Here is a 14,819-nt window from a genome sequence, read left to right as displayed (position 1 = left end):
AACTCATAATTGTAAAAAGTAACTATGAAATAATTTTTAAAATGTTCTTAATTTATTACATAGTATTCCTTTTTTGTATATATAGTAACCAAACAAAATTAAACAAAAATTTTTCTCATTTTAAAATCTTTCTTATTTGATCCTATACATATATATATACATATATATATATATATATATATATATATATATATATATATATATATATATATATATATATATATATATATATATATGTATATATATATATATATATATAGTATATATATATATATGTTATATATATATATATATATGTATATATATATATATGTATATATAATATATATATATATATATATATATATATATATATATATATATATATATATATATATATATGTATATATATATATATATATATATATATAGTATATATATATATATATATATATATATATATATATATATATATATATATATATATATATATATATATATATATATATATATACAAATATATATGTATATATATATATATATATATATATATATATATACATATATATATGTATATATATATATATATATATATATATATATATATATATATATATATATATGTATATATATATATATATATATATATATATATATATATGTATATATATATATATATGTATATATATATATATATATATATATATATATATATATATATATATATATATATTATATATATATATATATATGTATAATATATATATATATATATATATATATATATATATATATATATATATATATATATATATACATACATATATATATATATATATATAATATATTATATATATATATATATATATATATATGTATATATATATATATATATATATATATATATATGTATATATATATATATATATATATATATATATAATATATATATATATATATATAATATAATATATATATATATATATATATATATATATATATATATATATATATATATATATATATATATATATATATGTATATATATATATATATATGTATATATATATATATATATAATATATATATATATAATATATATATATATGTATATATATATATTATATATATTTATGTATATATATATTTATATATATATATATATATATATATATATATATATATATATATATATATATATATATATATATATATATATATATATATATAATATATATATATATATATATATATATATATATATATATATATATATATATATATATATATATATATAGGGGAGGGATCCAATGAGAAGGGTAAGAGAGACTCTACACTCTGATTTCACTAAGATAAAAAATCTATGGTCATGATAGAGCCAAAAACATATAATTGTAAAAGTCATTATGTTACACAGAAAAGTAACTACGATCTTAATTTTTAGAATGTTCTTACTTTATAACATAGTATCCTTTTTTTGTACGTATAGTAACAAAACAAAATTAAAAAAAAAATCTTTTTCACCCTTCTTATTTTAAAATGCTTCTTATTTGATCCTCTCTCTCTTTATATATATAGGGAGAGAGAGATAGAGTAAACAGTGTGAACCTTGTTATTTTTTGGCAAAACTATGTTATTAGGTTGTGTGAAATTTTTATGGTTGAAATGTAACACTTTTGACGTAAAAGTAACACTTTTGTGCTGTTCCAAACCCTTATATTAGTTTGATTGTTCCAGAGATTCTGGTGACATTTGCTTTCACCATCTTCAACTTAGAAAAACATTCTTTGTGTTTTTAGGATAGTGTGAGCTGTTCCACTATTTAGGAGACATTGATATCTGAATTCATTTTCAAATTGATCCATATCTTCATATTAAATAAATATGTAATTAGTAAAAAGAAAATTTCACTAACAAAGGATAACATCAATGTAAAATAAAATTGCATCGCAAAAAAAGGAAATAAGGTTTAAGTACACATCAAAAGCATCGTTAGTGCATTGAAGTCTGAATGATCAAGATTAGGCATTGAAGTGCTTGCTTTATTGAAAAGATTAACATTAAGCATTGAGGTGCTTGCTACAACCACGTTTGCTTCCACACTTTCCCTTTTTTGTTTTGGGAAACTAGATACAACTCCATCAAATGTTAGACAGTATGACATGTGCACGTTCAATGCCCTGTCATGCCACATCTGTAACAAATACTTTCTTTTTCATCTTAATGGTTATTTTTGTTATGATATCCATTTTGTTTTCCCTTTTGAAAATTATTGTTGCAATAACCATTTTGATAATTTTGGAACTTTCTACCATGTCCATCAAAAGTTATGTGGCCTTGTCCTCGTCCTCATCCTCTCCCTCGGAAATTTTTGTGTCCTCTACCACAATTATTAAAATTTTCACAACCTTTATTTTTAACAGCATGTGCATCAGGCACATGCATTTCCGTAGATTATGTCTCACATATTGCCAGGGGGCATCAAAGAGGTCTCATATTATGATTTTTTCAAATAAGATCATTATGTTGTTCAGCTAGTGACAATACTACTTTCTTTCTCTATATTGCAAAATAATATTTGAGGGATGAATAGTAGATAAATTTTTAATTTACCGTTTGATTCATTAATGCTCATAAATGTTGCAATAATTTTGTTTTCATTCAAATTGTTGGCATTATTTAAACATTAAATTGGTGAAGTTAAAGTTTAAATTGTGAATTAAACAAAAACTGGATGCTACTATGTGGAAAAACTTACAAAATGATGAATCAAACGGAATTTAACAAAAACTTAACGGAAAATGCTACGGCAATTAGTTTGTATATAAACTGGATGCTATCATTTGGAATTTTCTTAAAAAAATGTTACCACTGGTATTTTATGAAAACTGAATGCTACCATGTGGAATTTTCCTAAAAAAAAAAAAAACATTAATTATTTTTCACACTATTTTCAAAATTTTTTATATGACAAGTGACAACATAAGTATTTTTATCAAGGGATTACCAATGTGATTAAGTGAATATGAGATGGAGTTGGTATCTCTTTGCAATAAAACACAAAATGAAAACCTAAAGTCAAAACCCTGAAACTCCCAATATCCAAGGGCCATAAAGCAGCTTGACAGCACAAAACCCTCCTTAAACCCCTTCAAGAAAAAACACCATTTTCTATCTTGTACAGTTCTAATATCCCAAAACATCATACCTAGAGCCACAAAATGTTAATCAAATCCAAAGTTTTGCGCTTTTTGTTTCACCATCAAAAACCCACTAATTTACAATCCATAAGAACCTTTCTTGACAATATTGAAATTAAATTTGTCCCAGATCGTGGGTTGGATCATGCAGTAGAGAAAGAAAAAGACCTCAAATTTGTGTTAAACCTCAAGAATCTCCTCAAAAATGAACCTTCGAAATCACTTTCTCTTTCCTCCATTGTTGATAACATTGATAAGCTTGGATTTCCATGTCGTGCAATTGATTTTATCCGTAAGTATCCTTCTTTTTTTGAAGAATATTTTCCAGGTAATGTTGCTATTCATCCACATGTTAGATTAACACAAGAAAGTCTTAATCTTGATGCTGAAGAACAGTTGATTTATAATAGTGAAGTGTTTAGAAAAAGTGCTGCTGATAGGTTGTTGAAACTTTTAATGTTAACTAGAATGAATGAAATTCCTTTGAAATTGATTGATTTGCTTAAATGGGATTTGGGTCTTCCTGATAATTATGTTGATATATTAGTTCCTCAGTTTCCTGATTATTTTAAAGTGAAAAAGATTGATTCTTCACCAAAATGGTCAAAAATTAGATTGGAGAGCTTATTGGAATTGGTTTGTTGGAGTGATGAATTGGCAGTTTCTTTTGTTGAAAAGAGGGTATTGAAGGATAATTCAGGGTATCAAAAGGGAATGCCTATTGAATTCCCTATGCAATTTTCCAAAGGGTTTGAGATTGATAAAGGAATGAAGAAATGGTTAAATGAATGGCAAAGGTTGCCTTATCTTTCGCCGTATGAGAATGGTTGTCATCTACAGCCAAATAGTGATATGTCGGATAAGTGGGTGGTTGCAGTTTTGCATGAATTGCTTCACATTTTTGTCACCAAGAAGACTGAGAGGGAAAATTTACTCTGTGTGGGGGAGTATTTAGGTATTAAGCCGAGGGTTAAGCGAGCATTGGCTCATCATCCAGGCATATTTTACCGGTCGAGTAAAATTGGGACTCATACTATGGTTTTGAGGGAGGGTTTTAAGAGAGGGTTGTTGATTGAAACTCATCCGCTAATGGCTATGAGGAATAAATATATTCATCTTATGCACAAGGTGAAGGAAGTGAATAAGCTAAAAAGTGTGTCTAGTTCTAGTGCGAGCAAGCAACCAATACTCAAGGAAGGAGTAACAGAACAGGAGAAAGACAATGGGGAAGCACCTGCTGAGGAAATGCAGTTTTCTGACTCTGATGTGGATGAAAGTAGTGATGACGAGGAGGATGAGATGGAGCAAGATGAGAGCTCAAGGTGTGGGCGTAAAAATGGACAAAGAGGTTCATATGAGGTCGATGAGAACAGGAGTAATCTTGAAGAAGGTAGGGGGAGCAGGCCTAGGAAAAATGATATGCTGGATGAGAGTGGTGATGATGATGACGAGGAAGAGGCAGAGGAAGAGCAAGAAGAAGAGGAGAAAGTTTGGAGATCAAGGGCTGGGCGCCAATTTGAAAGAAGAGGATCTGGTAAGCTAATGGAGGGCTGGAGAAAACCCGGAGAGGTTAGGGGGAGGCCTACGAGAAATGCTCCACATGATAAAAGCGGTGGTTGGGAGGATCGAAATGGGAGCTCAAGAGGTGGGTACACAAACGGAAGAAAAGGGTCTGTTAAGGTAAAGATGGACAGGAGAAACCCTGGAGAGGGTAGGGGTAAGCCTGGCAGAAAGATTTCATGGAATGCAAGTAGTTGTGATGGTGAGGATCGAGTTGGACGCTCAAGTGGTGGGTACACAAATGGAAGAAGAGGATCTGGTAAGGTGAATGTGGACTGGAAAAAATTTGCAGAGGGTAGGGGAGGTCCTAAGAGAAATGATATGTGGAACAGAAGTGGTGGTGCTGAAGATCAAGAGCGAGTTGAGAGCTCAAGGAATGGGCACAGATTTGGAAGACGAGGATCTGGTAATGTAAATGACAGCAGAAGAAAACCCGGAGATAATGGGGCATTTGGAAGAAATTCTCCACAGGAAAGGGTTGCAAATAAATTCCAAGTGAGAACTTGAAAAAAAGGTTAAACTGATTAGTCATTGTAAAGAATGCATTCAAAGCTGAGAGCATGTAGGCCATAATCAAGAGCATCAAGAGAGCACAATTTTTGGTTCTGAATTTTGCATAGCTTTGTAAATGTTTCAATTTCTATTTTGGATGGTACTCTACTATTCTATTATATATTTTTGCATCAACTCACTTATTTTGCACACCAATTTGCCTTTTATTTTTGTTTCCTCGAGATACTATCGTGTTTTTCTTGAAGTTCTTTGATACACGTTGCAATGTAAAACATTGCTAGATTCTGGATGCTTTATAAGCCAATTATAATCTGGTTTGTCCATCTTTAAGTGCTGAAAAATTAGTTAAGTTGGTTAAAATGCTCTACTATTATATTTTAAAATTCAATGGTATTTGAAATGTTCATCAACAAATAAACAGAGCTCTTATGTTGAGTGTTTGACGACTTACTTTGTAGAATTGATGATATTTTTCCTGCCTTTTTCTCCGTCTTGATTGTGTAGAATATTTACATCTTTGTCATTATCCTCATCATTTGTAGGCTGTAATAGGGTAATGGTTATGGATGTATGAAAATCCTGCTGTTATTTGTTGTGTTGTTCACCAACTTTCTGCTGTGAGTGGCCTTCAAAATGTCCAACAAAACTGCTGTGTCGGACACCACATGTCGGGCTTAATTGTCATGATACTGTTTGTATAAACACGGCTGCCTTACTTTCTTTTTGGTAGTTCACAGCTCTCCGAAGGGCTTCGTCATCTCATCCATAGCTGGACGTGATAATAGCCTCCTGTGCTGTCATCAGATTGCATCAAGGTCACACGTGCATTATGTATTTCCATCTGGGTTTACAATTAGCCTTTAACGTTGTTTGATCTTACTTGTTTCTTCTATGTAGGCTTATCTCTGGCAACAAGCACGTCTACCCAATTGTTGCAAAACCCCCAGGCGATAAGGCTGACAAGCACAGGGCAAGGTGCGTCATTTATACTTTCTTTTCTCGACCTATCTTAAAGTTTAGTTTTTAAACGCTCAATTTCAATAAAACAAGATCTATACACAAAAACTCTGCACGGCAGAGGTTAACAAAGGTCTGTTTCTGGACCATCATATTTAGACTAAGCACACAAAGTTATCTGCAGCAATTAGGCTATAATCATTAAAGGTATGAGTATGGTGCACTCGTCTTAATTCTTATCCTGGGAAGCCACACCATTTTCTGGTTGCAAACATGTAGTGAACCTGTATTTGCTCATGGCTTTAATAACTTTTCTGAATTGTGTTCAATTTCTGTTGAGGATATAAATAGTAAGATATGACCTATGGCTGGGTATGCATAACTGCTTTCTTGGTATTTTAGACATCAAATTGTAGCTTTTTGGTTGTAATAAATAGCCTTGGTTGTCTTGGAAAGAGTAAAAAAATGTAGGATTTCTTAATTTTCACCCCTCACAAAGTTACATATGGATAGATCTTCAAGCTCATAAACTGAATTTTATTTATGTAATAGTTTGTTCAATTTGCTCGTTTTCCCTAGTCTTACCCCTCACATTGCCTCATATTTTTGCCGGCTGCTTCAGACTATTTTATACTGCTTTATGGTTTCCATTTGATGATTATTACTGATTTAAAGTTAATATGGGTGAAGAGTGGCATTAATCAGATACAAAAAGTTAACTAATATCACTCAGAGTATATAAACAGTCTTTTGTTATTGATAAATAAATTAGTCAAATTTACAATGCCTATTGACATATGAAGTTTCTATCAATCTTTGTCGTAGTTTTTTTCTAAGTTAATAAAAACCATGTGCAAGTTTCTTTTTCAAGCCCTATAGTACTCCATTCGTCTCATAAGTTGAATTGCTTCCATTATAGATCCTTTTACATAGATCCAAATTGGTTTTTTTAGATATGGAGGTACATCTCATATTTATTTCTATCAATCTGTCCCATAACTTTATAGTATGACTCATGAGTTTTATTCCTTGATAGTTGGAGCAATATTGGAAATCTCCTTTGTTCTTGTAAATGGGCACTAGGGTATTGCTTTTTCTATCATTAGACATCTTGTTTGTTCTCCTAGTCTTGTTGAATAGGTCAGTTAGCCAAGTTACTCCAACGCTCTCTAAGCATCTCTATATCTCAATAGGTATACCATCTGGCCTAACCGCTTTCTTTAGCTTTATTTTCTTTAAAGCCTCATCCACCTCTGATTTTTGTATTCTTCAATAAATTCTCTATTTTCATATAATGGAATGGGATACAATAGTTCCTTGTTCTCCATTAAATAGCTCATCAAAAATTCCCTCTATCGATCTTTGATGTTCTCGTTCGGAAGTATTATCATTAACCTTAATACAGTTTATTATACTTATGTCATTAGTTTTTGTTTGCCTCCTTTTAGTCATCCTATATATATCTTTGTCTCCTTTAGAATTTAGTATGTCAAACATCAGAAATCATCTCCCAATCTACTTTTCCACAACTTTTTCGGCGAAATCTTTAGCATGGTCTTCTTTTAATCTCCACCATTTTATTATATGCTCTTCTTTAGCTTTCTTTACCTTTGGTCTTGCCTGAAGACAAACATCTAGGATAAGGAGTTTGTATTGGGTGGCTACACACTCTCCTTGGATAACTTTGCAATTACCTCTATGGCTCTATCTATTATCCTTGTCAAGAAGTAGTCAATTTAAGTTGCGTTTACTCTATTTCTAAAAGTTACCATGTGGTTATCTCTCTTCTCAAACCATGTGTTAGCAACCAACAAATCATATCAGAGTGTAAGATCCAAAATGGACTCTCCTTATGTATTCCTAGTTGCATAACCAAAATCGAAAATAATTAATTACAGTTCTTTATCAGTGAAATTTATGGACAACATGGTTATTCATTTGCTATTCGTCACCTTCAGATACATACAAGGGACCTAATCCAAAAAATCAGTAAACATGTAGACTGTAGTATATAATATATATATGAAGTGTTTGACCCTAAAGTTATTCTAACTTTACGTTCACAGTTTAATCTCACAGTCAACAAAACATAACTGCTAAAATATACTGAAGTCTTTCTAATTTTTGACCATCTCCACCTAAAAACTCTTGCAATGTTGATATGGAAAATTGTGGCCTATCTCACTTCAAAACTTGGCTTTGCAGCCGCTTACATATCACCCCTGTTCTCTAACCCAAAAATTACTCAAATGTAGGAGGTAGCACATAGCCTTCGTAACGTTGCAAAATTATTTGAGGGTGTTTATTTTAATGTCGAATGAAGTAATATTAAACCAATGATCTGTTACGTTGATTTGTTTTGGTTCACGTTACTTGACATTCATGTTGTGAATTTCATGCCGTATGATTATTACAAAGGAGCAAAGTTGGATTTAAAGATGCACTCGGTGCTAGCCTTTTGAGTGTGAGGCACTGAGTTAATCTTGCAAATCCATTCTGAGTTCCCTGACTGTGTAAAGTCACTGAGTTTTCTTTTTTAGCATCAAAATACAAAATTACTTAGGTGTGAAATCTTGGACTGGAACCATCATCCGTAACCATATATTCTGGGTGGAAGAATTGGCGATTACTTGAAAGTAGTGACTTGTTTTTACTGCTTGCTATTTCTTTTTATAAACCAGACATTTATTTTCTGCTGCTTCTGTGTCATTATTTGCAGCTAAGAAGCCATATGATTCCACTCTTCCTTACAATGCTTTCCTTCAAGCTTTGTGATATGATATATTGGTGAGTGTACATCACTTTCTATTCTGTTATCCAAGTAAAGTATATGAATCAACTATTGGTGTTTTTGCTGTCACGGCCTCGTTTTATTTTTTTATTTTTATTTTGGCTGATGACTCTGACTTCAACTAACACTCTATATACCTTCTCACTCTATGCTTTCTATTTAATTTCTCCAATTCTAATTTTCTTATTGATTTTTACTATTTTTGACCTATAATTCATCGCCATAGTTACCTGGAACGACATCGTTTAGGAACGAGAATGAAAACAGAAACAAGGAATGCAAACTTTATTGACTTGGAATTGATTGGGTACGAGACACATTGTGTATAAAAAATATATTTGAAAACAAAAATTAAAATGGTTTTTTTGCTTTAAGAAATTGTTTTTAGGAGGATTTTTTTTGGTTTTCTAGGTTTCATCTTAATTTTTCCTCCTCTCTTCTTTAATTTGTAAGTGAAGGCCGAAATACTTTTCAAAAAGGTCTTCTACATCGGGACGTCACCTTGAGCGATTTGGGTTGTGTTTCATGGTGATTGGGATAGACATTTCCGGATCGCGAAACATGGCTATGTTTCACGTTCCATGTAACGATGTTCATCGCCCCATTGAAGCGCTACTCAATCCTTACAGAAGAACTTGTGCTGAGGCATATTTTTGGGTCTTGTGGCCGAGCTTGATGAGCTTAGGTGAAAATGGATTTTAGCTCTATCTTTACACGCAAAGAATGCCATACTGTTTGAAGATTAAAATATCGCGTGTTTACTAGAAATCAACATCTAGATGAACAAACATATCAACATCATCTCCTTATCCCAACTGAATTGATGTTTACATCAGCATACCTTTGTAGCCATCTTCGTAGCAGAGTTTGGTAGGAGCAATGAAACATAATTCGCTAGTTAGTTCGTCTTTTAAATTCGCGATTCTCTCAAAATGGTTGAAAAATTGTCTAAAATCGACCATAATTTGCTTTTTCCGATGTGCGATTTGCAAGGCAATTAGCGAATCATGTGATACTAGATAGGAGTCATAAACCTACCGATAGAAAAAGATTAAAAACGGCTTTTCGACTAATCGAAAGTATTGCTTAGCTCAGAACTTTGATGGCTCACTACTAAGATTGTAACCCACTTAAGGCTTTTTTTAGGCCCCAAGATTCTGAAATCAAATAAAGATGAAAAGTCCTAAAATGTTCTTGTCACCAATAGACCCACAAAACAGCAGGATAATTGGTTAAGAATAAGTTTCTTAAGTAGTGAGCTTTTTATGTTATGTTTGAAATTTTATGCCAAATGTTCTGATTATCTTTTTGCAATATTGCTGATGCTGAATATAATTCTGTAATTACCCAAGAAATTTGTGGACGGTCGAAAATGGTTGAGCTTTGGTAAAGATTAAGATGCAGAGGTTGCAGTATCATACATTAGATTGGGGGCATAAGATCTGATATGATATCAGAGCATGTTCCTGTGTAATTTGCATAATGATATAATCTCAAATTGACAATCAAATTATTATTATTATTATTGGACCCACTACTTGCTATAGTGTAGTATAAATAGTAATAGTAGTACATAAAAAAGCATGTGTTTTGTCCTACTGTTAAAAAGCATTTGACGATTCGATATTTATTCGACTTACCAACACGACTTGACTGGATTTCAAAATGAATTTAAAAATATGTAAAAAATTATTGTGGACACAATTCTCGATTTTAAGCTGACTTGAATTACATGACTCTAAATCGACCTGATGATCCAAATATGGTTAATGACCTCTTCACTTTTTTTAATTGTGAAATTTACCTTAACTTTCCAATTTTTTCATATGGTAGACAAAACGAAAGATTTTCGTTAATTTTACGCTATTTTTATCCAAACGTAATGATATTTTTTAAAAAAACAAACATCGTGATCACCATAATTGACCATATATTTTTGATATCCAGTTGAAATAGGTACATGATTAACCAAAATTTAATATTTTTTCTACCACATGGAAAAGTTGGAAGCTTAAGATTAATATTTCATGGAATTTCTACCAAAATCTCTGGGTTATTTCATGGAATTTCTCAATTATTATTTATAACATAAAAGATTAATATTTGGCTGAATAACATGTGAAATCTAAAGCAAAAATTTCTAATCATTCACCATAATTTGTAAATCAATAGAAAAGGTAAAAAGAATAATAATAATAATAAAATAAACAAAATTAAAAAGATAAATTAAAATAACAATATTTTCATCCTATCAAATTCAACCACATAAAAGTGATTTATTAACTTTATAAATAGTCTTTATTTACCCGGACCTTCTCAATCTATAGTGATGTACTAAATGGAAACCAAGTAAATCGAATGAGGTATAAATTGGGGAGAACATTTCTTAACTCTCATTAGTCATAAATAAGCATCAATGGGTTGTAATTTTTTAAATAGGAGTTACAAATAATATTATGTCATGTTTAAAAACGATAATTTTATTTGAAAATATGAAATTGACTTAAATTTATTATTTGGTTATTAAAAATTTTAAAATTTGAATTTGGATCAAATTTTACAATTATTTTAATTAGGTTGTTTATCTAGACGTAAGAAATATTATTTGGAAATCAGATATGACCAATGGGTTTGTTTGCTTTAGTCGACCCAATGGCCAAGCCTAGAATTCAAGGTTCTATCTCGAATCTTGGTGTTGTTCGATTGAACTACTCTTGTGAGTAGAAATGTTCATTCGAGTTATCGAGTTGATTAGGTCTGTTTTTATGAGACCGTTTTCTAATGAAATAAACAAAAAACAATAAATTCATATACTAATACTTTATATTATTAGGTTATTTAATTTATGTATAAGGTACGTCTGACGGTGTAACAATGTCATACAGAAATTTGGATTTTCAATTTGATTTGTGGTTAAAATTGAACTTAGTGCAATTTCTAATAGAGTATAGTAGTGCCGTAGTGTTAATTTTATTAAATTCATAGTTGAAGAAATCAAATAAATTAGGGTTAGATTATAGTAGTAGAGTAGACTTTTGATATTTGATTGATAAAAGAGTAGCATAATACTTTCTCCGTTTTATAATATTTGCTATTTAGTCTAATATGTTGGGTGGAAAAATATCAGTAGTATAAACTAAAAGAATACTCCATTACAAGTATAGTACTCAAAACCTACCATTAAAGATGTTCTGCTGGATTTTTGAGAATAATATATGGCATGTGGATTATGGCGTGTCCATAAACACCTTACACCTTACACCTACACCTACACCTCAAAAACACTAAGAAATTGACTTATGTGAGTAATACTCAGTGCAACAGGGGTAGATGGCATCATGGCATCAAAAATTTCCAATTTTATTCATTTTTTATTTCCCACTTTTAATTTTTTTTTTGTAGATACAAATCAATTATAGGATTATAAATTGATTATTATTGCTTTTAGACAGTGAAAAAATAAAGCAACAATGAAAGGCAGTCATTTTACAATCCCAAAAGATACTGACTAAAGAAACTACTACCTCATACCAAGAATAAGCTTTTCTTTTTTTTTTTCTTGAATTTGCTTAAGTTTTATTTTATTTTATTTTATTTTATTCATATATTTTATCACTATATCTTTATTGAAGCCGTCTCACTATAAGAAGGTCTCAATTGGATCATTCTAAACTCTTTAAAAAAAAATTATTGTCTTGTACAAGTATGAATTCAAATTTTTTGTTTTTTTTGTCGTTTTTTACTAATGGGCTGCTTGTATGGGCCTGTCTGACGGTGCGACGGTCTTATACAATTATACTTCTACAAGATTAACTGATATTTTATTAACATTTTCATCTTATCTATATTCATCAATTTACTATTTTCTCATAAAATTATTATTTTTACTATTTTTACCTATTTTTCTTGATTTTCAAATTATTTGTATTAGAGGCTATTTCTTTGAAATAAAAAGAGTATAACTGTTACTTCTCCCAAGGATTTGCTACAAGGATAAATTGAATAAAATAAATGTATTATATGGGCTAGGGGAAGAAATGTCTAATATAATCAAAAATTAATTTAAACATGTAAATAATAATTATATTGAAAATATAAATCAGGGCAAAAAAAAATAGTGAGTATTGGACTTGCATGTATTTTGAGTGGGCTAATCTTCTTACTACTATATAGTTTTAAGAAACAATAAACCTCATCAAGCGTATGTGCAAATTAATGCTCTTGACCCGTGAGTTTGTGAACTCGAGCCTACAGATATCCCGCGTCCACAAAAGTGAACTACGATGAAATTATGTGACGAATTGTGACGGATGAAATGGACTTTCAAAATATAACAAAATCATCGGTATCACGTAATACTAATATAAGTATTAGTTAGATCATCTAAATTAGATGTCACTATCTAAATGAGAAAAAAAAATTAGATGTCATTATCTAAATAATTATGACATCTAAATTAGATGTCATTATCTGACAATGATGTGTCAGTCCTCAATAACACATATCTATCCCCATTCCCCACCCTTCCACTATCCTCTTTCTTCCTCTACGTCTTTGGCATGCTTAATGGGTACTCGCATAAGTTGATTTGGAGATTCACTTATTTTGTGAAGATTTTAATAAATAAAGGTTATTTGTTATTTTAGTTTATCTTTTTTGGTTTTATTTATTTTAATATTAATTTTTTATTTTTTTATGATGATTTATAAGTTACGATTATTGATTAGAAACTTTTAAAAATATTCGGTAACTAAATCTTAATTGTTGATATTAATTCATTTAGTTGAATTGTTTGATCAGTTGTTAGTTTACTATGTCAACTTATTTTATTATCTCTAACATTAATTATATAAGAAAACCATAAGTCAAAAAATCAAAAAACATAAAAAAAATAATTCAAAAGTAAAGATTTCAAGTGACTTGAAAAACATATAACAAACATTCAAACAAGTGTTCAAATTGTTGGACCAATCAAAAAGTTTGCCAATATGCTAGTTACCAAACAAGGTAGACTCTTTTAGGATATGAAGAAATAGCTGAAAATTAGGTGATTGGGTCGAGGTTGAATCTAGATGTTTTAATAGCATTATTTTTAAATGGACGAAAATCACCAAGTCATATCTCAAATGTTTAATTCATCATTTTAATATTTAATTTATCAATGTTCTCAAATATTGTAACAATTTTATTTTTATTCAAATTATTTGCACTATAAAGTTTAAAAGGTGCATTTTATAAGTTCAAAATGTGCATTTCAAGCACTAATACATATATATTTAACTAGAATTATAAAAGTTCAAAGATGTATTTCAAGCACTAATACATAAAAAAAAATCAAGACTACGTTTAGATGCTTTTGAAGATGATGACTTAGAAGTTGTCCCTTCACCCTTTGTCAGACTCTTACCCTTCTTTTGTTTAGCTGTCAATCCACCCTTGCAAAATGGTGAATTAAACATTTGAGAGCATAAACTAAATGCTACCATGTGGAAAATATTACAAAATGGTGAATTAAATGGAAATTGACAAGAATTTAACGGAAAACGTTATGGCAGTTAGATAGTGCATAAATTGAATACTACAATGTAAAAAAATCTTACAAAAGTGCTATCACTAGCATTTCATAAAAGTTGGATGTTACTTTGTGGAATTTCTCAAAAATAAAATATAACAAATCTATAAAATGGACAAAAATGAAAATGCACCAAAATTGGGATAAGAGTTACTCTATAAATGAGATGCAGCTACTCTTGTAGAGAAGACCTCAAAATAACAAGTCTATGTTTTTATTTTCTCTTTAATTTGTATTAATTGGGACT

At 30.0% G+C, this 14,819-nt stretch overlaps 1 protein-coding gene across 4 annotated transcripts; it reads left to right on the top strand.

The window, feature by feature from the left end:
• Positions 1-3,050: 3,050 nt before the first annotated feature.
• LOC130809887 (protein WHAT'S THIS FACTOR 9, mitochondrial) lies at positions 3,051-10,931 on the top strand. Of its 4 annotated transcripts, none has more exons than XM_057675737.1 (5): positions 3,051-5,391; positions 5,983-6,067; positions 6,150-6,227; positions 8,929-8,996; positions 9,459-10,931. In XM_057675737.1, the coding sequence occupies exon 1, from the start codon at positions 3,201-3,203 to the stop codon at positions 5,244-5,246; it is 2,046 nt and encodes a 681-aa protein (XP_057531720.1). In that variant the 5' UTR covers positions 3,051-3,200; the 3' UTR covers positions 5,247-5,391; positions 5,983-6,067; positions 6,150-6,227; positions 8,929-8,996; positions 9,459-10,931. The 4 variants fall into 4 exon arrangements, with proteins under 4 accessions (XP_057531720.1, XP_057531718.1, XP_057531717.1 ...); XM_057675735.1 differs by having other exon boundaries at positions 10,353-10,911; XM_057675734.1 differs by lacking the exon at positions 9,459-10,931 and having other exon boundaries at positions 8,929-9,163.
• The last annotated feature ends 3,888 nt before the right edge of the window (positions 10,932-14,819 follow it).

This window comes from Amaranthus tricolor, chromosome 4, assembly GCF_026212465.1.
Source record: "Amaranthus tricolor cultivar Red isolate AtriRed21 chromosome 4, ASM2621246v1, whole genome shotgun sequence".
In the NCBI taxonomy this organism is placed as follows: Eukaryota; Viridiplantae; Streptophyta; class Magnoliopsida; order Caryophyllales; family Amaranthaceae; genus Amaranthus; species Amaranthus tricolor.
Note: the sequence above shows the minus strand (reverse complement) of the source record. Positions and strands in the feature narration are given on the sequence as shown.

Bases quoted from the DNA above. Each gene is read 5' to 3' on its own strand.
- LOC130809887 (XM_057675737.1), top strand. From the start codon at position 3,201: ATGTTAATCAAATCCAAAGTTTTGCGCTTTTTGTTTCACCATCAAAAA.